A 23,045-nucleotide genomic window follows, 5' to 3' on the forward strand; every position below is an offset into this window, starting at 1 on the left:
GTCCATGCAATACACACTATTGAAATCTAAACTGACCTGCACGGACCATACACTGTTTTTTACACGTTTCTATTTTCTTTGTGCAATTTCAGGTGTCATTTCAGCTTTTCCATGCATACATGTATTTAAATACTTAAAACGAGGACCTTTTATGTCCTATGTCCTATTAAAGAGGAAGCGTTCAGTTTATTTTGTCAATAAAACCAGGATAACACGAATGTTACGGTGCATAAGCAAAGTTTTCCTGCACCACTTCGCGCAGCCGATAGGGGGCGCTGATGTGTGAAGAACGGAAAAGTGACATGAAGGTGTATGTGGTGATAGGCTGATTATCACCCAAAAAAGGAGGGGTGTACTTCACTTCCAGGGGGACTTCAATTTAGCGACGAGCCCGTACGAGGTCCCCGTAAGTGGAGGTCTGTTTTACAGGGAAGAGAGAGGACCTCGCCAGCCACAGTCACCGCTCACTTGAGGGGCGCCGACTCGGTTTGGAGCCACTGACGAACACGTTGAAGACGGCTGGCTGACTGAGTTTATTCATTCACATTTCGGAAATATTTACAGGATTATTGAAGACGGAACGTTAGAGGATTTTGACACACCAGAAGTTCTACAGCGTGAAAGCCAATATGCACATTTTTGTGTTAAATAAATACTTTTGGCATCGGTAATCCCCACCATGGAGTATTTCTCGAGGTCGGTGGTTATCTTGTACGATTAAGTATTTGCAACTTGGCTCGCATGCAGCGCCAGATCTGTATGATATATATCTATTGTCTCTCGAGTCTGAAGTTTGATGCACTGGTTTGCATTTGAATTATAGGTTTAAAACGTAAAGAAAAGACAGTTTCAGAATTGATAAACTTTTTATCTCTGCTATGATTCGAAGGTGCAGTAAATGCTTCCAGTCGTTATATTTTGGAACAACACATTTTCTTGCAAAGATGGACATGTAGAAATTAAGTTTGTTTTGTCAAGGTGTCCGCAACACGAAGGACGACGATGATGATGATGATGATGAGCGCGCATCTGAACCATCAGTGCAACTAAACGGACTTTTGAGACCTGAAATAATGAGCAGCGGACCTGCTATCGTCTACGAGTGGCTGAAACGGCTCCAGCTTTGCCAGTATGTTGAGGCGTTTGTCGACAATGGATACGATGACCTGGAGGTCTGCAAACAGATAGGCCACCCTGACCTGGACGCCATCGGCGTGTTCAGCCCGCCTCACAGGCAGAAGGTCCTTCGTGCAGTGGACAGGCTGAGGGAGGAAGACATGAAGGTGTCTCCTGGACTTTACTTCACCTTAGAGCCTCTTCCAGGTGTTTCCAGTACACACTCGTCTCAAGTGAGGGACCACAAACACAATGGCTTAAAACCTGCGTGGAATATTTCAGGGCTAATCCCAGGATTTGGACTGTCAAATAATAATCTATTTTTCGAATGTCCTGCGGATCCTGTCATTTACCCTAAACTTAAACTAAAGATTCTTATACGGGATAAACTGGTAAAGGATGGAGTGGACCTGAGTAAACCCCCCTATTCGTTTAAGGTGTGTATAACCGCACATCACATCACAGTGTGCAGATTTAATGTGGTTGCTTGAAGTTGATTCCAAAACTCATCAGTGTCATGACATGTAGCCTCTGTATAAATCTTATACATTTGCAGACACTCTGTTACTGTGTAGGGTTTTGTTTAGATTATAAAACATAGTTTGACAGTGAAAAAAAGTCTCAATTATCATAATCCGTTATGAGACTATGGCCAAATTATGGTCTACTACGTTGGAGGAGACCAGGGCCCAGCCTTATATTTTTGGAGAGCTGTATAATCAAATGCCATAAAGTTATGAGCGAGTCTCATGCACAAGTTATTGCACTTCCTTTTGGCTTGTTAGTGTCTCATGATGCTGCATGCTTGTATGGAGCCCCTGCTGTACAAGACAAATGGCGCAGTGTTGGACTCGAGACTGTGTAAATTGACGGCGTAAATTGAACCCATTATTCATTATTGGACACTGGGGCTTTGGGAGGTTGCTTTACCTTGTGAGTAATCAATAACCTTGAGGAAAAAGATGATAATCCATTTTAAGTACGTTTAGCCTGCTTCTGACAGTAGAGGGATTTACACAGTAATCACACTGAAGCTTGGGCACATGAGTTACAGTTGTCATATATAATGTTCATGATTGGCGATATATCAATGTAGATCTTTTTAGCCTGTAATCAGTTATACCATTTGGTAGATGCCAATTTATGTGTGCAAAGGGGTGATTGAAGTAATAAGAAATGTAAAGATGTGTTGGAATGTATTGTTATGGTGTCTGATGTATGACATGAATGATGTGGCTCTCATTAGTATGCCAGGGCAGTCGATTCACATAATCACTGCAACCAGACATAACACAATTATGCTCGTCTCTTAGCACCAATGGACTCATTAGCAATTTAGAAGGGACCCAAACTCATCACATTAGGGAGTGATTTAAATCAGCCATTGCTATTTAAGTCCATGGTATCAACCTGTAGCAGTCTGGACCTCTGTGAGCACTTGTCATGCTGCTGAGCTGAGCTGTCGGTGGGCTCATTGGGTGCCTTTGTTCCCGGGCTAAGCCGGGCCTCCAGAGAACTGCTTATCAACACGCTGATCAGAGGTGGCTGCTCTCTGGCGACAGATGGTGGGGAGTGGCTTCACCGAGGCCTGGCCATAGAGCCATATAAAGTTCACCGGGGATCCTCAAGTCACCCCAAACTCTTTAGTCCCCATTTGTATCATCTGTGATTGCAATTTTTTTTTTTTGAAGAAGTGGTCTACATTGCCTGCGTTTTATTTATTTGCCGTATTGACTTCACAGCTTCTGTGCCTGGAGAACTGTGTTTTTTGTTGAGCACAAATGCATTAACTGAGACAGGTAATCAAAAAATAAAAAAGTTTTCTTTTGAAGTACTTTTACAACCTGAATTTATTTTGCTGTTTTAAACTGTAGCCTGCTGAAAGGATTTAGTAGCTTATGCAAGAGGAAGAAAGATTTTCTCCGTCTGTTTTATTTTCCTCCAGACAGATCTTTGCAGTGGGAACTTGTCTCTAAATGCTGCTCCTCTTGTCATAAAAGTCTTCGGTCGGTATAACCTGAAGTAAATCAGCAATGGATGGGCAGTTTTGGTGCGCTAAGCTCACCCACCTACACATCATCATCTCCTCAAACAGCTTTACAGCTCACATTACTCACATTGCTGCTGTCGTGTCTTTTTATTCAGGTCTTATCCCACCGGTAATGTAGGTTAGGTGTGTAGCGTTTTATTTAATATAATGCGTTTTGACTTGCATATCTTTTAATACTGTTTTATGACACTGCTGGCAGAAGGTTTCGCTGTTTCTTTGTTCCCTGGGTCCTGCTCTTTGTCAGCACACGCAGGCCATCTGAGGCCAGAACACAAGACAGCAGAGCTGCTCTCAGACCCTGGTCCAAGGACGAATAGCACGGGACTTTTAGCGTTTAAACTGTGTGGGCTGAATTGTTATGAGAGACATCGAGTGACGGTTAAATGAAGGCCTGTGTGCCTCCTGTGTGTTTCTCCTCTGGGCTCCCGCAGCACCTCCTCTCCTTCTACTGTGCATCTCCCAGAAAGCAGCTTTAGTTTAAAGCTGTCCTTTGTGTTGCGTGAATTATCTCCACCCTGGGGAGTGACTTGTCCAGGATATGCATGAGGCCACGATAAGGAATGTGTGAAAGAAATGGTAATAAAGGCAATTTACACCTACATATGTACAAAATGTACACCTATATTCACAATTATATCGCATGGAAATTGTATCATATGGAAATGGTAGTATGTATGATATATAGAATACTTAAAAATAATATGTATGAAAATAATAATGGTGACAACTATATGGTGACATAAACATTCAGTGCCTCGGGGTTCTAGACATGAATTCTCAGTAGACCTATGTGTTTGTAAATCATGGGAACCGCATGTGTCCTGTTTAGGGTGTTCAGTTGTGATCGTTATGAACTGTAGTATCCGAGCAATCGTGGTGAGATGTGGGTGGAGCACGGGTGGGGTGGTGCTGGTGGGTTTAAGTTGCTGTTTTCAACCAGCTTTAGCACTCTGGTTTGGAATCTAATTTTCATTCCCCATTTGTGCAAGTGAGCTTTTTCTGAAATTCTCTTGCTTGGACACTAAATAATTGCTTTAAGTAATAGTGATAATCTAATCTAATTGGAGCTCTGGACTGAGGGGAGAAATGATGGCTGTCCGCTGTGTCGGGCTCTGCACTCGTCCTGAGAGCGCTGTATAAAATATGGCTGCCTTGTGTAGCACCTGTACTGTGTGTAATAGTCATGAAAGATTTAGCGCATTGCATTGCTGGCAATCACGTTGTGACTTGCAGAAGACCTTTGAGTTCATGCTGAGTTAACAGAGGCAGATTGGATTGAGTTGAACATGGAACATTTATTTTTGTTTCCAGCTTTCTCACATTTTTTGGCCAGCAGTGACTGAGCATTTTAGGAGCAAACCCTCTTAATGTTTTGGACTAATGTGCTGGGTTTGTGTTTGGATTGATCCGTTCTCATGTCAGATTCAGCCAAAGAAAAGAACAAAAAAAAGACACTGCATATTATGATGATATAGTTGCATTGCAGCATTGCTTTACATATTATGATAATATAGTGGCATTGTTTTACATAAATAGCTCTGTGAGAAGATCCATTGTAACTATGAACAAACTAGCTGATGAAGAGTCTTTTGCTTATGGATGGATGCGTTTTATGATTATATACACACACAAGGATAATTGGTAAGACATGGAGTCACGTGTCAGTATGCAAAGCTGTGTCTGTGTTGTTCTGTTCTTGCTGGAATGGAGCTCTCCACTTTCTAATAAAGTTTCCATCCTCACTTGTAATACAATCTTAAACAGTAAACAAACAATTCTGTGAAAAGGGCCAGGCCGATATACCACGGGATGGATCTGTTCACTTGTTAATTGCTACTTCAGTTTGTCAGGAAAGTAGGAAAACATTAATTTATTCCTTTTCCCCCTCTTGTCATTTGCATATTACTGGGCTGTTGGTGGTCACATGACCAGAGATTATGCCACAACTGCAGTTGTAAAGCAGCAGAATGTACACGGGACGTTTCCAGCATGAGAAGTCCCGCCTCAGTGTGGGCCAGCTGGCTGCCTGCAAATCCCACAGAACAACAATTTTTTCTTTTTTCCTGAATAAATGTTATGCATAGCTAAAAGCAGTTAAAATGCACACAATACACCATGTTTGCTCTTATGGGTGGAAGAGAAAAGAAATAAAGATGCATAATAAAAATAATGTTTTATTTTTGATTAAAACTCATCCCACAGCCACCCCTGACAATGACTGTCTCATTTAAATCTCAGATGTCCAGAGAATAGTAATGCATGCATGTAAACTGCAGTGTTTTTCTGCAGGGGGGCAGTCATGGTCTGGTGGTAGGGAACTGGTCTTGTGACCGGAGGGTTGTGGGATCGATTCCGAGGCCCGAAGCCATCATCGAGGTGCGCTTGAGCAAGGCACCCAACTGCTCCCCGGGTGCCGGGCTAGGGCTGCCCACCGCTCTGGGCATGTGTGCACCACAGCCCCCTAGTAATCACTAGTGTGTGTTCTAACTGCATAAATGGGTAAATGCGGAGGACAAATTTCGATTGTGGTGAAAAAAAATCACAATTCACAAATTTGGCACATTTACATTTTTTTTTTTATCTGCTCTGTTTATCTGTGTTTATCTGTTCTCCTGGCTGGTGAAAATGGCTTATGTTTGAGCTGGACTTTTATCCCATGAAACACATGCATGTTCTTGTTATTGTTTTCAGCACACCACAAAGTCATGGGACTGAATGTGGTAATCATTGTACTTAATTTGGACTAAGAACACGCAAGTGGCGAGCAGGAGCTGGAAGATCACCTGCACCATGTGGGAGCGTTTCTCCTGTCTCGGTCCTGTAGAACAGCAGGACATGTTTTGGTTTGTGTTTGTATCCCAACTTCACTTCAGCACCAGACATGTCTGTGGTGGCGTTCGTGTGTCGCCACAACTGTACATACATTTCAAAGAAGTTGGTGCACACTGATGGGTTTTTTTTTCAACCAAGTTGGAGATTGAGATTATAAAGTCACCCAGACTCTAAATTACAAACCATTACATGTGGCAGTGCAGCATCAACAACTACTGCCTGCCTAAAAATGTGATCTGCGTATTATTACATAAGATATTAGCATCTGATCTCCTTGTGATCAGACACTCTTGCCAGTATACCAGAAAACAAGTATACCAGAAAACATTTTGTAGGTAGGCAGATTGGTAAGCCAGTGATGTCGGTGGTATTTTGTATCTGTTGTTGTGTGAGCGTGTGTGTATTTGTAGACACAGAGGGCTTATATCTCATTAATGGAAACACTTTAGAGGGACAAACACAGCTGTCTGGCCAACTGCTGCAGAGTCGGTGAGGATGAATTTAACCACAGTGCACAGAGCGCCACTGAATTGTGTGCTTAGCTGAGCTCCGAGTGTGAAATAATCACCCAAAACACTGTCTTTTGTCATTGAAAACATCAATACATGTCACAGTCCTCTGTCTTGAAATGATCATTTAAATGTAACTATTACAGATTCTATAAAAAAAAAAAAAGCCTTTCAGCAAGCAAGCAGAAAGAGGATATTTGTGTGAACGACACACACACCCTTCCCTTGAAAAGCCACTCTGTGTTAACCTTTTGAAAAATGATCTCGTGTAAGCTGTTATTTGCGGAAGAACATGGCTCTTCCATGTGAGTGGAGACTCGGGTGGGGAATACGCAGGAGAGGAAGACTGCTTATTATCCCCTTAGTGCTGACAGGGCCCTCCACCACGACATTAACACTGAAACTAGGCTGCCACAGTGACCTGTCCTGGGACACCTTCAGGTGTGTGTGTGTGTGTGTGTGTGTGTGTGTGTGTGGTGCAGGGTTGGAACAGCTCCTGTCGGCAGGAATCCTTAGTTGAATGTTACAATGTAGATGGTAGACTTGTCAAGGTTCGTCATTGTAGCTAGTAGAAACTGATGGACCCATACTGTGTGTTCTGATTATCTTGTAACTACATGTTATATGACGTCTGGGAATAACTGAGCTCTATGTATAAACTAGACAGTTGAAAAGAATGAAAAGCACAAATATTATATTTCTTTTGAACACCACTAGTGAAGCATGTCTTCTTTTTTTTTACTTTCTCATATTGTTTGTGTAGACTTGGAAAACTGCAGAACGTGATGCTGAATTCACATTACTGACAGTATGATGGTACCATGAAATCTGTACCGCTCTCTTTCTCCTGAATGTCAGGTTGGCAACTCCTTTTCCTCCCACTGCTATGATTTTTGGGATTTTACACATTCAGCACAAACGCCAGCCTAGCTGAACGCCAGCGTAGCCCACTGGCCACTGAACGCCAGCCTAGCCCACTGGCCACTGAACGCCAGCGTAGCCCACTGGCCACTGAACGCCAGCGTAGCCCACTGGCCACTGAACGCCAGCCTAGCCCACTGCCCGTAATGTGCTTTTCCACTCAATTCACATGTAAATATGTCCCTTTGTCGCCTTGATGAAAGCTTCTCTGGGGAAGTGGTTTGTACAAACCCCTGAGGTGACAGATTCCCGCCACTGCTGGCAGAACCACGGGCCGCTCGCTCGTGTGCGCTGTACCGGCTGAGCTGAGGGAAAACGATCAGATGTGTGTCCACAGCTCCTCCTGAGACCCCTGGTCTGCAGTATTCCTCCTGCGCTACCTTCTGGGATGTTGGTGTGTGTGTGTGTGCGCACACGGTGGGTGTTTGATCAGAGATGAATAGGTTTGCGTCCCCTCGGTCCCCCACTGACTGCAGCTGCGTGTGTCTTTTGTCATGAATGGCTGTATGGAGGAGCTTCACGGATCTCCTGCACTTCCTGCTTGCTGAGGAGCTCTTAATCCCCCCTGGCTTTACTGAAGTGCTCAGAGCTGCAGCTTAGAGGAACCGCTTCTCTCGGCCTGGCTGAAGTATTGGCACCTACGTGTCTGATGGCTTTACGGTGGCGCTGGAGGGTGATGACCAGGCTGCTCGTCTCTGTCGCGCCACGGTGACGGACTTTCATCTGGAGGAAGGGCTGTAGAGCCACAGCTCTCTCTTATGGAGTCACCTTGCCCACCGGCGTGAAGGACGCCGCTCTGCTCGAGGGGTGTGTGGGTGTTGGTGGGTGCTCGAGGGGCATGTGGGGGTGTGTGTGTGGGGGTGTGTGTGTGTGAGTGAATGCTCTAACACTTCTACTCCCGTTCACAGCTGCTACTTTCACATCCGTGCAGCTGAGGTGTGAAGGGGAGAAGGTGTCCATTTGTCCTGCAGTCCCCTCCGTCAACCCTTGGTCCCTCCCATCACTGCTCCTGCTCCCCTGTCTCCCCTCCTGCTCCCCTGTCTCTCCTCCTGCTCCCCTGTCTCCCCTCCTACCCCTCTTGCTCTGCTCGGCCTGGTGAGCTGCACCCAAGCGCTGCACGTGTGCTTTTTGGGGGGTGGGGGGACTCGCACATCTTCCCCATCTCTTGTGCTCTCAAATCACACTGGTTAGACCATGTAACCATGACAACCCAAATGCCTGGGGGCTGGGTATTATTTAGCCCGAGGGCAGGCAGAATGTGCCGTTGTGCTGGTGTGGACCCATTCCCTACGGTTGAGTCCGCGCACGGCTGGGATTGGGATTAACACCTGCCCGTCATCTAGGTGTTCGCTAAAAAGGACCTTCTTTATATCAGCCAGAGCCTCGGTACATGCAGATAAGAGGGTGGTGGTTTTTAAACTCAGTCATCATATCCTTTCAGATCCCCAAACAGGGTCCCCACCAGAGGCTGAGGCAGGGTCCGTCTGGCAGACGGGACCGTCTCGCACCTCTCTGGTGCTGGAGCTCAGTCATCCACCTAACCTGTACCCCACCTCACACCCCCCCCCCCCCCCCCCCACCTCACCCCACACCCACCCCACCTCACCCCACCTCACACCCCCACCGCCCACTCCTGTGAAAGGACCTCCCTTCTTCTCACATCCTAATGCTACCTTTCATTTCCTCTGTCATTCATCCTGCTTTGTTGCTTGTCATTTCAAACATGAGAGTGCCATGTTGTGTTATCCATGCACCTGCTTTATGGAGACAAGCAAGCAAATCCAAAATAAAAATCGCTTTTAATATCCACCCCAGAAGTATTTTATAATAAATAAATAAATAATAATAAACACCAAACAAGCAAAAAAACACTATAAGATCTATTTCCATAGTTCAGTTATGTTGTGTATTTGAAAGGTGATATAAATGAGTCAAAAATGTACTTGTCCCAAGTCATGAATGGTCGTGTGTTGCTGATATGTCCTGCAGGCTGGATTAATACACCTGGTCGTTTTGCATCTCATTTCCAAGTGCTCTGTAATGCTGCTGGTGGGCGTTTACTCTACTGGTCTATTGCAATGGAAAGGCCAGGGGGGTCTGGGTGGGCTTAGAGCTCAGATGAGGAGCTGGAAGACCTCTGAGCCTCTTTCTGATCACTGAGAAGCCCCATATAGGTTAGGCTGAACTATTTCACATCTTTCCCATTGCATCTGTGGGTATGTGATGCGCAGAAGGATTTAGAATATAGATGCAGTTCCTGTGTATTTATGCAGTCATTTTAAATGAATAATCCTCACTGCCCTAATCTTCAGAAAATGGCTCCTGAATAAATACACATGATGAAAGGCTTAAAACAGCACAGTGGCCAAATATAGCCCAGCCTAAATGCACCATCTGAAGGACTTTCAAAGGTACAAAAAAAAAAAGAAACCCAAAAAAACACAGAAGCTGTACTGTGTGCGTTCCAGCCCCAGTCTGTGTCCTTTAGAGCTCTGCACTCTCTCTGTACTTGAAAGCAAAATAAACAAGCAAACTAAAACACATTTTACCCCGTCGCTGTTGTGGAGCGTTTCCAGCCACCCCGGCTGACCGATTCACCACCCCTCCCCGGACCCCTCCCCGGACCCCTCAAAGCCACGACCTCTGACAGCCTCTCTGCTCCGCAACGCTGCAGAAGCGCCTCCTGTCGTCCAGACGCGACGCCCTGAATTTCAATTGGCTTGGAAGAATGGCCGCCACGTCCCAGCCGCCTGCTGTTCACCGGCTCCTAATTGAGCTTGAAAGACTTGGAGAGAGGAGGCGTAGCCAGGCTGCGCTCCTCAAGGGCTCGCCAGCGCTGAAGAGTCTGGGGGGGGGAGCGGGTCATGGCTCGTGCGGTAAATATGCCACTGGAATGTGACGAGTGAAGAGGAAATACGGCTTTGTACCTGTGTGTGTGTGTGTGTGTGTGTGTGTGTGTGTGTGTGTGTGTGTGTGTGTGTGTGTGTGTGTGTGTGTGTGTGTGTGTGTGTGTGTGTGCGTGCAGATGGTCTGTGCTCTTGTGGTTCATGATTTGGGTTAATGTGGTTCACTGTGTGTCAAGTGCCTGTTTTTAGTGCTTCCTCACCACACACACACACACACACACACACCATGCCCTCGCCACCTGTCAGGCCTGCAACTGCTCAAAATGGCCCACACGCTCCCCCATCAGTGTGAGTGTGTAGGTGACCGAGTGTGTTCTGGCTGCTGAGGCCTGTTAAGTCCTGTCGGTCGACCCTGTTCAGCAGCCCCGGTGTTGGGCAGACCTTTATTTGGGTACTGGGCTTCTTCCAGCAGATCCGAGATGCTGTGGGTTCCAGGAGCCATCAGGCTAGTGAAGGACAAACTGCATTAACCCCATGGAGCTCTGCATGCATGTCACTTCTCTTGTCGTTACATCTGTCCCAACTCTCTGTTTAGCACATGCTTTAATGGACCAAATAGTTTCTATTTGTTTGGTTAGAAGGCCTCAAGACTGATGTGTTGGCTGTTATTCCTTGCTGTGCTATGTTTTGCTGACCTGGGGTGCTGTTGAACTCTGTTGAAAAATATTTCTTGTCATTTTTTGTCCAAACAATTTACCCAGTGATTCAGTACTATTGGCTTTTGTAGCATATCTAGCTTTCGAGAGAGTTGGGTCTATGGCATATAGTTGAGTTTCAGCTTATTAGCAGATGGTTCAGTCTCCTACATAATGCAAAGGATTGATGTCCTTTATGGAGTGTGTAATTTGCCAGGAGGCCTTTTCAGATTCCTTCTTTCCATCTAAAACACATGCTCCCTATGATGAGCCTTAGATGAGACATACTTTGGTTTGCTTTTTAATGAGAATGTGATCTGCCATGTCAAACCCTGTGCAAAGTTTCTTTTAGTTTGATTTCTTTAAGTTTGATGGTGCCTGAAATCGCAGCGTCTTGTGAAATGACGCTGTCGCCACAGGACAAGAATCACGTCCCCGTGGTTGGAGTTTGGTTGAGAGAAGCTATTCCTGTTGTGCCTGGAGCAGGAGGGAATCGATCCTAGTGTTTTAACGTCCCATTTTTTATTTGAAACAGCTTCCTAAACCTCTGGTTTGGCCCGTGGTATGCTTCCCCAGCGTGACGCACGCAGACCGGGACATCTGTGTCGTGAGGTGAAGGCTGTCTGCTCGTGGCAAGCACTTGGGTGGTGTCCTTCTGAGGTGGTCGAGAAGCTGTTTTCTGGTTTAAACGCATTCAAGGCCATGAGAGTGCTGAATAAGAGACAGATGGCTAAAGATACGGCAGTTAGTGAAGGTCACTACCAGTCAGCTGTGAGCAGTGCTTGGCTTGTCTGCTTGACTCTCGAGGGACTTTCAATGGTTGATATCACTGCAGCCAAATTGTTGATTACCAGGCTTATGGTGATTGGGTTTTGCAAAATGCTGGACTAAGTTCATATGTACAATGTTGTACCAAATATACCAAATTTATGCAGGTTATTTTTGTAATGATAAATGCATCAAACAAGATATAGTAAGTAAGGACTTTTCTTGTCTGTTCCCCTCATTTTCCAGCTAGAATTCCTGTGAAACCAGTTACTGGTATTGACCTGATATATATCTAACTATGAGATAGATAGCTAACTACATTTAATATGGACATATTTCTGTCAATCTTCTAAAATAAATTGAGAAGTTAATACTTCTATATAATCCTATATACAAGCAAGGCACATCAGTATTATTTCTTTGTTTCATAATCTATGTTTCAAATCGTACCTTAACTTTTTGTGTAGTTAATGCTAGTTCGAGTATTGCCTCTCTGGTTAAAGGTAATGTCAGATTTTGTGTGCATACACATTCAAGTTTTTTTCCTTAATAAACCTTTACACACACAGAGTGCCTTCCCAGTTCGAGCCCAGTCAGTGAACAGTAACAGATGCCCTTGTCCACTGAACTGGGATTGAACTGCTGCCTCTGGTCTCTGCGGATCCGCTTTGCCCTCAAGGCCCCTCCATCCTGCCAGCCTGGAAGGCAGTGGGGGCTGGGCAGCCTTAGCATAATGCAAATGGAGGATTGATGCGAGAGACAGTAGCAGAAGCAACAGCCTGCAACCCAGTATTCACTGAGCAGCATCTGCAGGTTCGTGGTGCGCTGTGATGTTGGGTGAGGTGAGCGCTAGATCCCAGGAGACTTTTCCACCAAGCAGAGTCACTATTGTCTATAACCTTTGTGCACTCGTTCACCTGTGCAACATGTAATCTCTCTCTCTCTCTCTCTCTCTCTCTCTCTCTCTCTCTCTCTCTCACACACACACACACACTCACACATACACACACACACACACACACACACACACACACACACACACACACAGAGCATGGTCTGAGGCGTATGGAATGAGGCTTTTGATCAATACTGAGGCATTGAAGCTTAACCCACCTGGGGAGGCAAAGCAGCAGTGTGAGCCCTGATTCTTAATAAGGAACATTACAGCCCAGGCCACAGCTCTATATATGGAGCACTGCCATACATTCCCCTCCTGTTAATTGCTAGCATGTGAAATTCTTGCCTACTGAAACTACTGTTCAAATACCAGTTGCAGGAGGTGCCAGTTACAGCTGAAGGGGAAGATATTGACAAAATATACAAGATCTGGGACTTAAGACCTGGTGATAATGCCCTTGTTTTCTTAAACATTAGCTGTGTGATTTTAGATCAGGACAGACTCGTTGTCCATGTCATCCATTTTCCCTGAGCCGGTGGTCCAGGCTCGGAAGTCATGTGACATCTGCCCGTCATACGGTGCTAATGCTGCTGACGGCTGGGGAGTGGCATTTGTGGCTGGTTCTGCTCCCGAGCCCAGGCGTGACACAGGCTTCGTCTGGCCTGCGTTGACCACCTGTCATTCAGTCCCTGTGCTGGGTGCAGCGTGATGGGCAGACGTCCGTGTCGAGCCTCATCTCCTGTCCACATCTTCTCTTCATGTGCCTTTTGCTCTTTGGCTTTGATGAGGAGTTGCGGTGGGTAGTTGTATCTCGGTTTCGTATGATATTGGTTAACTTTTTATTCCTTTACATTAAGAGTCATGCGCTTAGTGCAGCGTTTTAGATTGGAAAGTTGTAATGGAATGTTTTAAAGTGAAGTATGCAACTGGATAGAACAATGGTAATTCATAACTTATGCCATATCAACCGGCCAATCGCACGCTTGTACTGAGCAGTTGTTGTGAAAGGTGAGGACCCAGGCCCTGTGCACAGGCTTTGCCAGCATGCATGTGTTACCATCACCTCGTGCCATGCACGCATTCCTACCTACCCTACCATTCAAGCACTACTGTGCACTCGTGCAGCCTCCGTGTTGAAGTGAGTACAGCGGGGTTGTTTATGGCAACGGCAGGGTAGTTGTGGGGTCACGTAATCAGGCTGTCCTCAACACCCAACATGACTTCGAAAGGCTGGGTGTGTGAACACAGTCAAAGACCACGATCCTGGGACTGCAAACCTCAGTGTGGCGTTTGACCAGCTTTCTGGTTTCTGCACGTGGGAGGCGGCTGGGCAGGTCAGAAACGTGGTTCTGTCTCCAGCCGTGCTGCCACAGTGCAGGTCAGGATTAATGTCCTCTAAAGCAGCACCACCTCACGCGGTTTGCTTAGATGCGAAAACACTTCATTAGTACTGATTGCTTTGCTCTGGCTCAGCAGCTGGTGTCTGTTCTGTTTATACATTGTCTCACCTCACACACCATTCCCCCCACTTTCACTGCCTGTGTCCTAAATTGGATATGTTTATATAGAAGTCTGAATACACTCTATAGTCTTTTGGAAGAGCACTCTCTCTCCCCTCCATTCTCCCACATACCCTGTAACACTGAATACTCATCCCTCTGCCCAGAGACCCCACAGCCAGCAGTGAAGCTTTGGCCCACAGTTTCCAAGACCCATCTTATCAAAACAATTCTGACATGAGTACCAAAACCACTGATGCACTCTTCTTGGGATTGAAAATGTCAAGCTCTTAATTACCTTATGATTTCAGTTTGATGTCCTGTCACTACCTCTCTCATGCTCTCCAAGGTGCTCCAGTCTCTGGTCTCTCCTGGGCAGTCCCAGTTTCCTGCATGGGTCACTGCTGCTGTCGTATATCACAGTTTGTGAGGTGCATTTTCAGGCAGCAACAAACCGGGGTGCTCCAGCTTGTTCACCGTGTGACCGACAGGAGCTGTGTCCTGCCCTCTCTACAAACAAGACGTGGGAATATAGAGAAGAAAAACATTCTCAAAATACAGTGAACATCAGGTGCATCTAACCAGTTTTAAGCTTTTTTTGTACTGAAAATACAAGAAGCGGTTTAACAGTAGCCTAATCTTGCACCTGAGATAAAATCAGTTGTGTGAATCACTTATTTACTTATGGACACCTGAAGCACAATTTGTGATGCCCAGCCAGCCGTGTTGTTTAGCTGTGCCATCTGGGACCAATTAATGTAGGCCTGTATCAACTCAGCTGTTTCCACTGCTTAAGAATTTAGCGCAACCCTTGAGGTGTGTCTGGTAAAAGTGTTGCTGTTTTGATGAAAGCAAGGCACGCTTTAAAAACCAAGCACGCATGAAACGCACTTGAAGTAATTCTCAGACATTCTCGAAGATCATCCCGACCAAATCAGAGTGCAATCAGCCTTGGGCTTTGCGTGTCATTTTAATCACCCCCCCTCCCCCCCAATCTCCATCACCCTGCTCTGTGCCTGTTTTCAATTTCAGGCTTTCTAATTAAGCCATAATCATTCTCTGGGACTTGTGCAGATGCTCCAGATGTCGTCTTGTGGTCCTGACACAGTTCTGGATGTAGAAGAGATGTGTGACCCCCCCCCCCCCCTCCGATTTTCATCAGCCGTGTGGCAACAGTGGGATTTCTTGTCTGCTGCGCCCTGCGCTGTAGAAGCTACAGCCAGTGATGCACGCAGCTGAATAGCTGAATACCGTACGACCGTCCGTCCTCCCACATGGCGCTCGCACTGTGATGGGTGGTGGAAAGCTCAGAATGCAGGTAGCAGCTTCCACTGTAATAAGATAAAGTAAAGTAAGATGGCCTCTGAGGGCTGAACACTGTTGTACTGTGCCCTGATTCTAAAAGCCTTTAAAAGGCAGAAAAGCGGAGAAACTCAGAATTAGCAACTCCACAAATGTGCAATGGAATGAAAAGTATTTTAATTGAATTGAATTGTGGAAGGTTCAGGAACATTTTTTGTGTTCTTTTTATAGGAAGCCCTTCAGGTGAGAACCTCTCACAATAAAGGCTGAAGGGGAGCACTTATGCAAATGAAGCAAACCGGTCTCAACCGGCTTCTGTTTGTTCATACACACTAGAATGATGTGGATTTTTTTTTTCAGAGGAGCCAAATCTTTCACATTCAAATCAGTTTCAAAAATTTTTATAGTCATTGAGTAGCACACAGGCCAGGCCGTGTTCATATCAAATTAGTAAACGTCTTGGTGAGTTTGATCATTCTGAAAGTGTTTGCTGTTATTACACTGCAGTATTCAATTTATTATTACTGTGTACAGTGAGTTTAGACCTTGCTTGTGTAGACTGAATTCTTGAGTAAAATAGAATCTGGACAGCAGTGTTTTAGAGTCATAACTCTGTTTAATCTTGGGTTTCAGGACATACAGATTTCATGTCAGAAACCAGCTGACACTGGAGATGGGCATGACTTTTTCAGTACTACTTATCTGAAGCGTTCGTCTTCCTGCCAATGAAAGGGTTTCCTTCTTTCCATCTTCATCCTCGGTATGCTCATTATGGGTGTAGACCCATTTTAAGCTGCCATGTACAAATCAAATGCAATGGATAAAAAAAATGTTGAAACGAATAGAATTTTGTCAATCTCCTTTCTATCATTTTCATAAAGACTCCCCATAGTTACAAAATAGTTTCAGGGTAATAACCTATTTTATTGAACCTAGTTATTAATGCAACATTCCCCCAGTGTGACATTCTTAATTCAATTTGAGATGATGAGCACATCAGATCAGTGGAAAAACCTCCTGCATGAGACATTCCATTTTGCAGTGTAAAAAGCTAAAAGCAACTATGCGAACAACTCTGAGTGATTTTGCTTGAACTTGAGCTAAATGAGCCTTTTAGGAAGGTTTCAGCTGATGCGTGATGGACAAGTGATTCATTACAGCTCGTCCAGCTCACAAGCCCTTTTTAAATAGGCTAGTTCAGACATGGTTCCTCTGTTCCACCCCTCCCCAGTGTTATGCGCGGATATCCAATTTGTCACGCTTCATATCAATTTAGATTTGCATTCTGATTGCGGGGTTGTGGCTGTATCGCCATTCGGGGAGGTAAACAAATGCAAATGGAAGCAGAGAGTGTCGGTGATCCTGCAGAAGAGCAGCTGCTGAATCTGAAGGGAAAGAGTGCGAGAATGTGCCTCTCCACAGATTCATTCATCCTGTTTCACGTGAATCTTTTTCTTTTCTCCCTTTCTCTGTGTTATGGTAGTTGGTGTAGGTTTGTTTTGGGCTAAATATGTATGTTCTGTCACTCTCCACACGTGCCCTTGCAGATTTGCGTTTAGCTTTAGGCTAACTGAGTAAGGTATGCTGGCGGCTGGGATGCTTCTGTGTAATGTAGTGAAGGTGTACTAGTTTTCTCAAGTGGTGGTGTTGGGTGAAGTGGGGACGTCTTACGAGTGCAGCATGTAACTGAGGGCAGCTGCCTCACTAGTGCTGAATAACATAGTGGAAGGGATTAGTGTGGCCACTCACCCAGAGGAGACTAATCCCCCACCAAGCACATAGGTATCCCAGCCCCAACGCGGGGACATGCCCCAACACGGATCAAAGCCGCATTGGATTGTGTCGCATGTCGCTCTACTGTTCATATTGCTTAGAGTTTTTGTGTATAAGAATTGTTTTAGCTTTCCATTAGCAATATTTCAGTCTACTTCAGGCAATCAAATAATGAACTTCTCTTCAGTTTAAAAAAGATCAATTGATTTCAGTAGTTTTCACTTTGTACATTATTAAATGAAGCGATTAATCTTGGTGCTTATAGAGCGTAACTCATCTGTACCTCAGTAAATTATAAGAGCTCTTCTACGCTAGTAAGATTTTAATAAGATAACTGTCATACATCAGTGAATGAGAATTGTGGTAGTGGCCACACATAATTGGGTTTAATATGCAAGTATCTAGGCTATCAAATCAATGCGCCAGACTTTCCTCCTGTGTGTTTATGTATGGACCATGCGCACAGAAAGGAACCTATAAAAACTGGACATAAACAATTGGAAATAAAGGATTTTTAGGGGGGGATTATTTGAAAGTGGGAGCACAGGGGTTAATAAAAACCCATCTCATGGGTTTTATTAAAACTTTACAGCTTTTGTAAAACTAAGTTGTACATTTTGTTACATTTACATTTATGACATTATAAATGCCGTTACAAAATTTAAATTTAGAAAAATTGGCTAGAGAGGTAAAAGCAAATCTGAAGGTATAAAATTAGCAAAATTGGTCCCTGTACACAAGATTATTCCCTGCCTTTTGTCAAGCAGTACCCCCCAGAACCAAACATCGCTGTCAGCTCTGGTGTATTTTTTGGTATTAGTCACAGACTGATCTGCAGTCCTTCATTATGTACATAGTGACACTAGCAGAGAATAACATTTCCATGGTGATCTTCCTGTTCTGAGTAGTTCCCAATAAGCCCCAGCCCCTTTGGTGCGTATGAATATTAGACCCACATCTTTACCCATTCTGCTAAGCCAGGCTGCATGGGACCTGCAGGCTGACCAGACGCAGCAGATGGAGTATGGACACACCATTGATCACAGATGGACCAGCCTGAGTTTGACTGAGCTCAACACTGAATAGAGCACCCTTACAAAAGAGGGCCAGCATGCATGTGTTTGTGTGTGCACATGCATACTCTGAAAGTGCACAAGTTAAGTGATGTCAAGGACAGCAACAGGTAGTGCCTCTATTCTTTTGAGTTTGTGCCTCTAATCTGTATTCCTTTGAGATACTGCCTCTAATCTCTTCCTTTGATATACTGCCTCTAATCTGTATTCCTTTGATATACTGCCTCTAATCTGTATTCCTTTGAGATACTGCCTCTAACCTGTATTCCTTTGAGATACTGCCTCTAACCTGTATTCCTTTGAGATACTGCCTCTAACCTGTATTCCTTTGAGATACTGCCTCTAACCTGTATTCCTTTGAGATACTGCCTCTAACCTGTATTCCTTTGAGATACTGCCTCTAACCTGTATTCCTTTGAGCATGTGGAAGAGCAAGACGCTTCATGCTCTGCTTCCAAAGTGTATTGTGGCGTAAGCAAAGTAGCAAGGCTCATGAAAAAACTGAAAAGGTCATAGAGCTTTTCTGAGAACCTCTGTACACATGGCAGTGCTGTGTCTTCTCTTGCATCTGAGAAGAGATGCTTGGAGTCCAGACACTAGATTTTGCCCCATTCTCCCGTCAGGTCAGTGTGTGCAGATGCAGGGGTCATTAACTATTCATGGAAATACATCCCTGCTAATGGGACCTACAACTATTTTAATTATTGATGCTCTAATTGACAGTGCCTGTCCTCTCTCCCCAGGGGAGCGGCTGAATTTACATGTATGACATTGTTCGTTGTCCTCATCCGCCGAAACCCCCACCTTTTGTCAACTCCATCTCCCAGCTTCCATCTGTGTGATCCCATCCTGAAGTTGGTGTCCATCCATCATTTTGATGCTTTATGAATATTGGAGCAGGTCTTTCCTGTGCCGAACCCCTGGGCTGGGCTGTGATGAGCAGCTGGTGGGCTCCACGCCGCAGGACCGCGGTGACAGACGAAGGGATGGAGGGGGGATGTTAGCACCAAAGCTGCTTTAATCAGTGATAAATGAAAGCTTATCAGCAGTTAAGACACAGCTCAGTCCCTCGGGGAGGTTCTCACACGCCAGCACAAATTAAACAGTCATTAGAACGAATCTACAGTGTGCATGAGCTATGAACTCACCTTTGATATGTCTGCTAACAGCACATTAATGTGGTTCATCTCTCACCTTGGAGTATTAAGGGTTGTGTCCTGTTGCTTTTGCCAAGTATAGCTGAATATATTTTGCATATCAAATTAACCAAGGGTTATTGTTATTGTAGAGCCCTGTTTTGAAAAATAACAAAATAGTTTCTAGTTTTCTAGTGACAGAAACCAGGGAAATCAACTTTTGTTTTAAAATTGTTTGATTGGTACCTTTTAAAAATTCACCTTTAGAAGCCAAGGTTGAGACGTCTTCAGTTTCTCAGCATCATACTAATCTCATTCTTTTCAAGCATTCTAAATATGTTCAAACCTTTAAACCCGGCTTTAAAGATCGAAGAGATGCTTCATGAGTGGGGAAATTGTGAGACGTCATCTAGCTGCAAGACGAATGCGTTTTTAAAGCATTTAATCGTTATTACTGAATGAAGATGGCCAGGGTCTCTCTTCCCCCTGGACCCCGAGGCACTGCTCTTTGCCTCCGCTGGTGACGTGATGCCTTGCAGGACCCTGTTGGTTCAGTGACCAGCGGGGCAGTGGAAGGGCAGAGCCGGCCAGCCACAGCACAGCCAGACAGTGACCGGACGATCCAGCTGGCTCCGCTCCCTCATGGCCGGATGTGCCAGCGTGAATCCTGCAGCTCCCTCCAGACCAGAGGTCACCTCTGCACCTCCGCACCGAGCAGGTGACCTGTGGAGCAGCCCGTCTGAGCCAGGGGGTGTAATGGGTGCACACGGGTTCTTCAGAAACACCGCCTGACCCAGGACCCGTGGGAATCAGGCACCGATAAGTGGCACAGGGCAACGTTTGCAGTATCAGTTTCCCACATTACTGCATTAGCAGAATATCACCTTGCTTGCTAGTGTCAGTGTTTTAGAGATTTTGTACAGGAAGTCATGCTGGTCACATGACTAACCCTAAAACTAATATCATAATAACCATGCTAAAATACTTATTTATAAAGAAACCTAAGGCAGCATCCTATCTGCAACATAATTGTTCAGCTTCCTGTAAGAGTCAGAAATTGAAAATGGATATTTTTGTAGATTCGTCAACAGAACAGAAGCCAAAACCAGAATTTATCATCATTGCTGGAGTTCCAGTCTTGCATGACCTGCTGGGGGTTTTGGCTCCAACACGCATATTCCAGATCATGTGTACTGGAGATACTCCAGATCATGTATACTGGAGATACTCCAGATCATGTGTACTGGAGATTGTGAACATGGAGAATGTACACTTTGTGCTTGAGTGGACCACTATTTATTTTTTGGCATTTTCAATGACTATGTGAATTACAAGCAGATGATTTTCAATTATTAAGAAACTCTCTGATCTGAAGACCAGGAGAAAGCTGTCCGTGTCTGTATGGGTTAGTTTAGATCTCTGCTGTAGTCCTTGAAACTTGAATCGTGCATGTGCAGCTCTGGTTGTTTCTGTGTGCTGTTCTGTGCCCTGCGGAGGGTAATTGTCCAGTTTTTCATGCGGTCACGCTCCTCTCCGGGCTTTTCTGAGGGCTGCGCCTCGGATTTGCTGTCCGGTCAGGTGTTGTGAGGCGGGCACGGGATGCTGGTGCCCTGCCTCTCTCGCTGTTGTATCAAGTGGCTTCCTGGTGATCAGGAAACAAACACACAGCAGCACGGGGACAGTGGGAGTGCTGGTGAAAGAGTGTGGAGAGAATTCTGAAAACCCTGAAATGAGTCGTGGTTGACGCCTCTGGTCTGTGAAGCAGGAATCTGTGTTCCCTTTTGCTCTCATGTACTCAAGGTAATCAAAAATTTAACCCAATGAGGTTGGTCAGTTTATACCGTATGGTTTTAAAAGTGCACTCATTACATTTCATGTGCTGATACACTAGCCGAAGGAACTAGTAAAGGAAAACCAGCACTGGAAATGCATTTCATCTTCTGACGGTCTCCCTTCACGTTAGTCTTCTGGTTAATATTAGGAACCAAAATGCAAAATGTCCCATAACTACAGTTATGATGAATCATGGCAGGAAATTTTCCACTTGGAGAAACTTTTGCATCAACATGCAAACAATATTAATTGATTATTTTTTCTTGTTCTTCTTGAATTCATGGAAAAAAATCACATCTCTGCGTTTAACTGTTAAGATGGTCCCACCTCCCATTTGTGCACCTCCCTCACCCATCAGCACACCTCCACCTGTGCACCTCCCTCACCCATCAGCACACCTCCACCTGTGCACCTCCCTCACCCATCAGCACACCTCCACCTGTGCACCTCCCTCACCCATCAGCACACCTCCACCTGTGCACCTCCCTCACCCATCAGCACACCTCCACCTGTGCACCTCCCTCACCCATCAGCACACCTCCACCTGTGCACCTCCCTCACCCATCAGCACACCTCCACCTGTGCACCTCCCTCACCCATCAGCACACCTCCACCTGTGCACCTCCCTCACCCATCAGCACACCTCCACCTGTGCACCTCCCTCACCCATCAGCACACCTCCACCTGTGCACCTCATGCAGAACTATGGGACTCTATTGAGACCCTGATCTGGATTGTTCACCCTAATGAAAGAGCAGCCTGCATTTATTCAGACCTCAGAGAGGAAAATGGTTCAGACTTTTGACCTTTGACCTGCATCTTTCCTCCAGCATATTTTGTGAGTTGTTGTATTTTTTTTTTTATGAGCCTTTTTTGTGTCTCATGGTCAGAACTAAAGGTCGCCTCTTGGCTTCACTGTGGAGAGATACAGTAGACTGGCTTAGGGCTTAGAGAGGTCTCACAGTTTTAAAAGACTGCTGTAAATCCATCATCCAGCAGTTCTCGTTTGTACGGTGGTGGGTGAAGGAGCTGTCATGGAGGTTGAGGTGGGCAGATGGGAAGGCTGAGCCCCTGACACTCAGCGTTTGGGGCTCTGTTTGTCTGTCACTCCATATATTCTGTGCCTGCATCCTTCTGGAGAGACTGAGTGAAAAGAAAATGGGTGAAAACAAGAACACAAATTGCAGCAGTGGATAGCAGTGGAAAGCTCTTTATGTGCATATAAAGCCTTTTTATTTAATTGTTTTTGTATGTGTTGAATTTTCAGTGGGTTTAATGATTTACAGTTAATTAAATGCAGCTCCAAAGTAGTAAATTTGCAATTACCTTACATATACTATGTTGCATAATTAAACCAAGAGTTGAGCAAGCCAAACTATTAAAACCTTTAAATTTACCCATCCCAGCTGCTCATCTTATGCCAAGATTGTATTTTATCCTTCCCAAGCTACACGAGAAAAAAGAAAAAAAAAAAACATAAAATGAGATGAAATGGCTGATGGGAAATATAGGGCCATATTTGAGCCGTAGTTTCATTGGTGGACGGATGTAGCTCAGAACATCACTCCTGTGTGTCTCCACCTCCGCCTAGAGAGCACTTACCCGACCAAGGCAGGGAGTAGGAACACTAAATGCCGGATATTCACATTAACACTCAAGGTCAAATGGGTCCCCGGTGCCCAGTTAAGTGTGCTAGACTCACCCATAAGCGCCACCTAATGTTTATTATTCACGGGGTGGTTAATCCGTTATCACGGCAGGGCTGTGGGGAAAGAGGAAGGGCCAATGTTCCAG

The 23,045-nt window shown here is 45.1% G+C and overlaps 1 protein-coding gene across 2 annotated transcripts in view; it reads left to right on the top strand.

The window, feature by feature from the left end:
• Positions 1 to 290: 290 nt before the first annotated feature.
• The window catches only part of sash1b (SAM and SH3 domain containing 1b), a 47,244-nt gene continuing 24,489 nt past the window's right edge, over positions 291 to 23,045 (top strand). The window contains exons 1-2 of one of the 2 annotated variants that reach the window (XM_076978537.1): positions 291 to 696; positions 979 to 1,553. In XM_076978537.1, the coding sequence (XP_076834652.1) occupies positions 1,074 to 1,553 (480 nt within the window). In that variant the 5' untranslated portion in view covers positions 291 to 696; positions 979 to 1,073. The remainder of the gene's footprint in view (positions 697 to 978; positions 1,554 to 23,045) is intronic. The other variant, XM_076978541.1, reaches the window with a different exon arrangement.

This window comes from Brachyhypopomus gauderio, chromosome 17 (assembly GCF_052324685.1).
Source record: "Brachyhypopomus gauderio isolate BG-103 chromosome 17, BGAUD_0.2, whole genome shotgun sequence".
Taxonomy (NCBI): domain Eukaryota; kingdom Metazoa; phylum Chordata; class Actinopteri; order Gymnotiformes; family Hypopomidae; genus Brachyhypopomus; species Brachyhypopomus gauderio.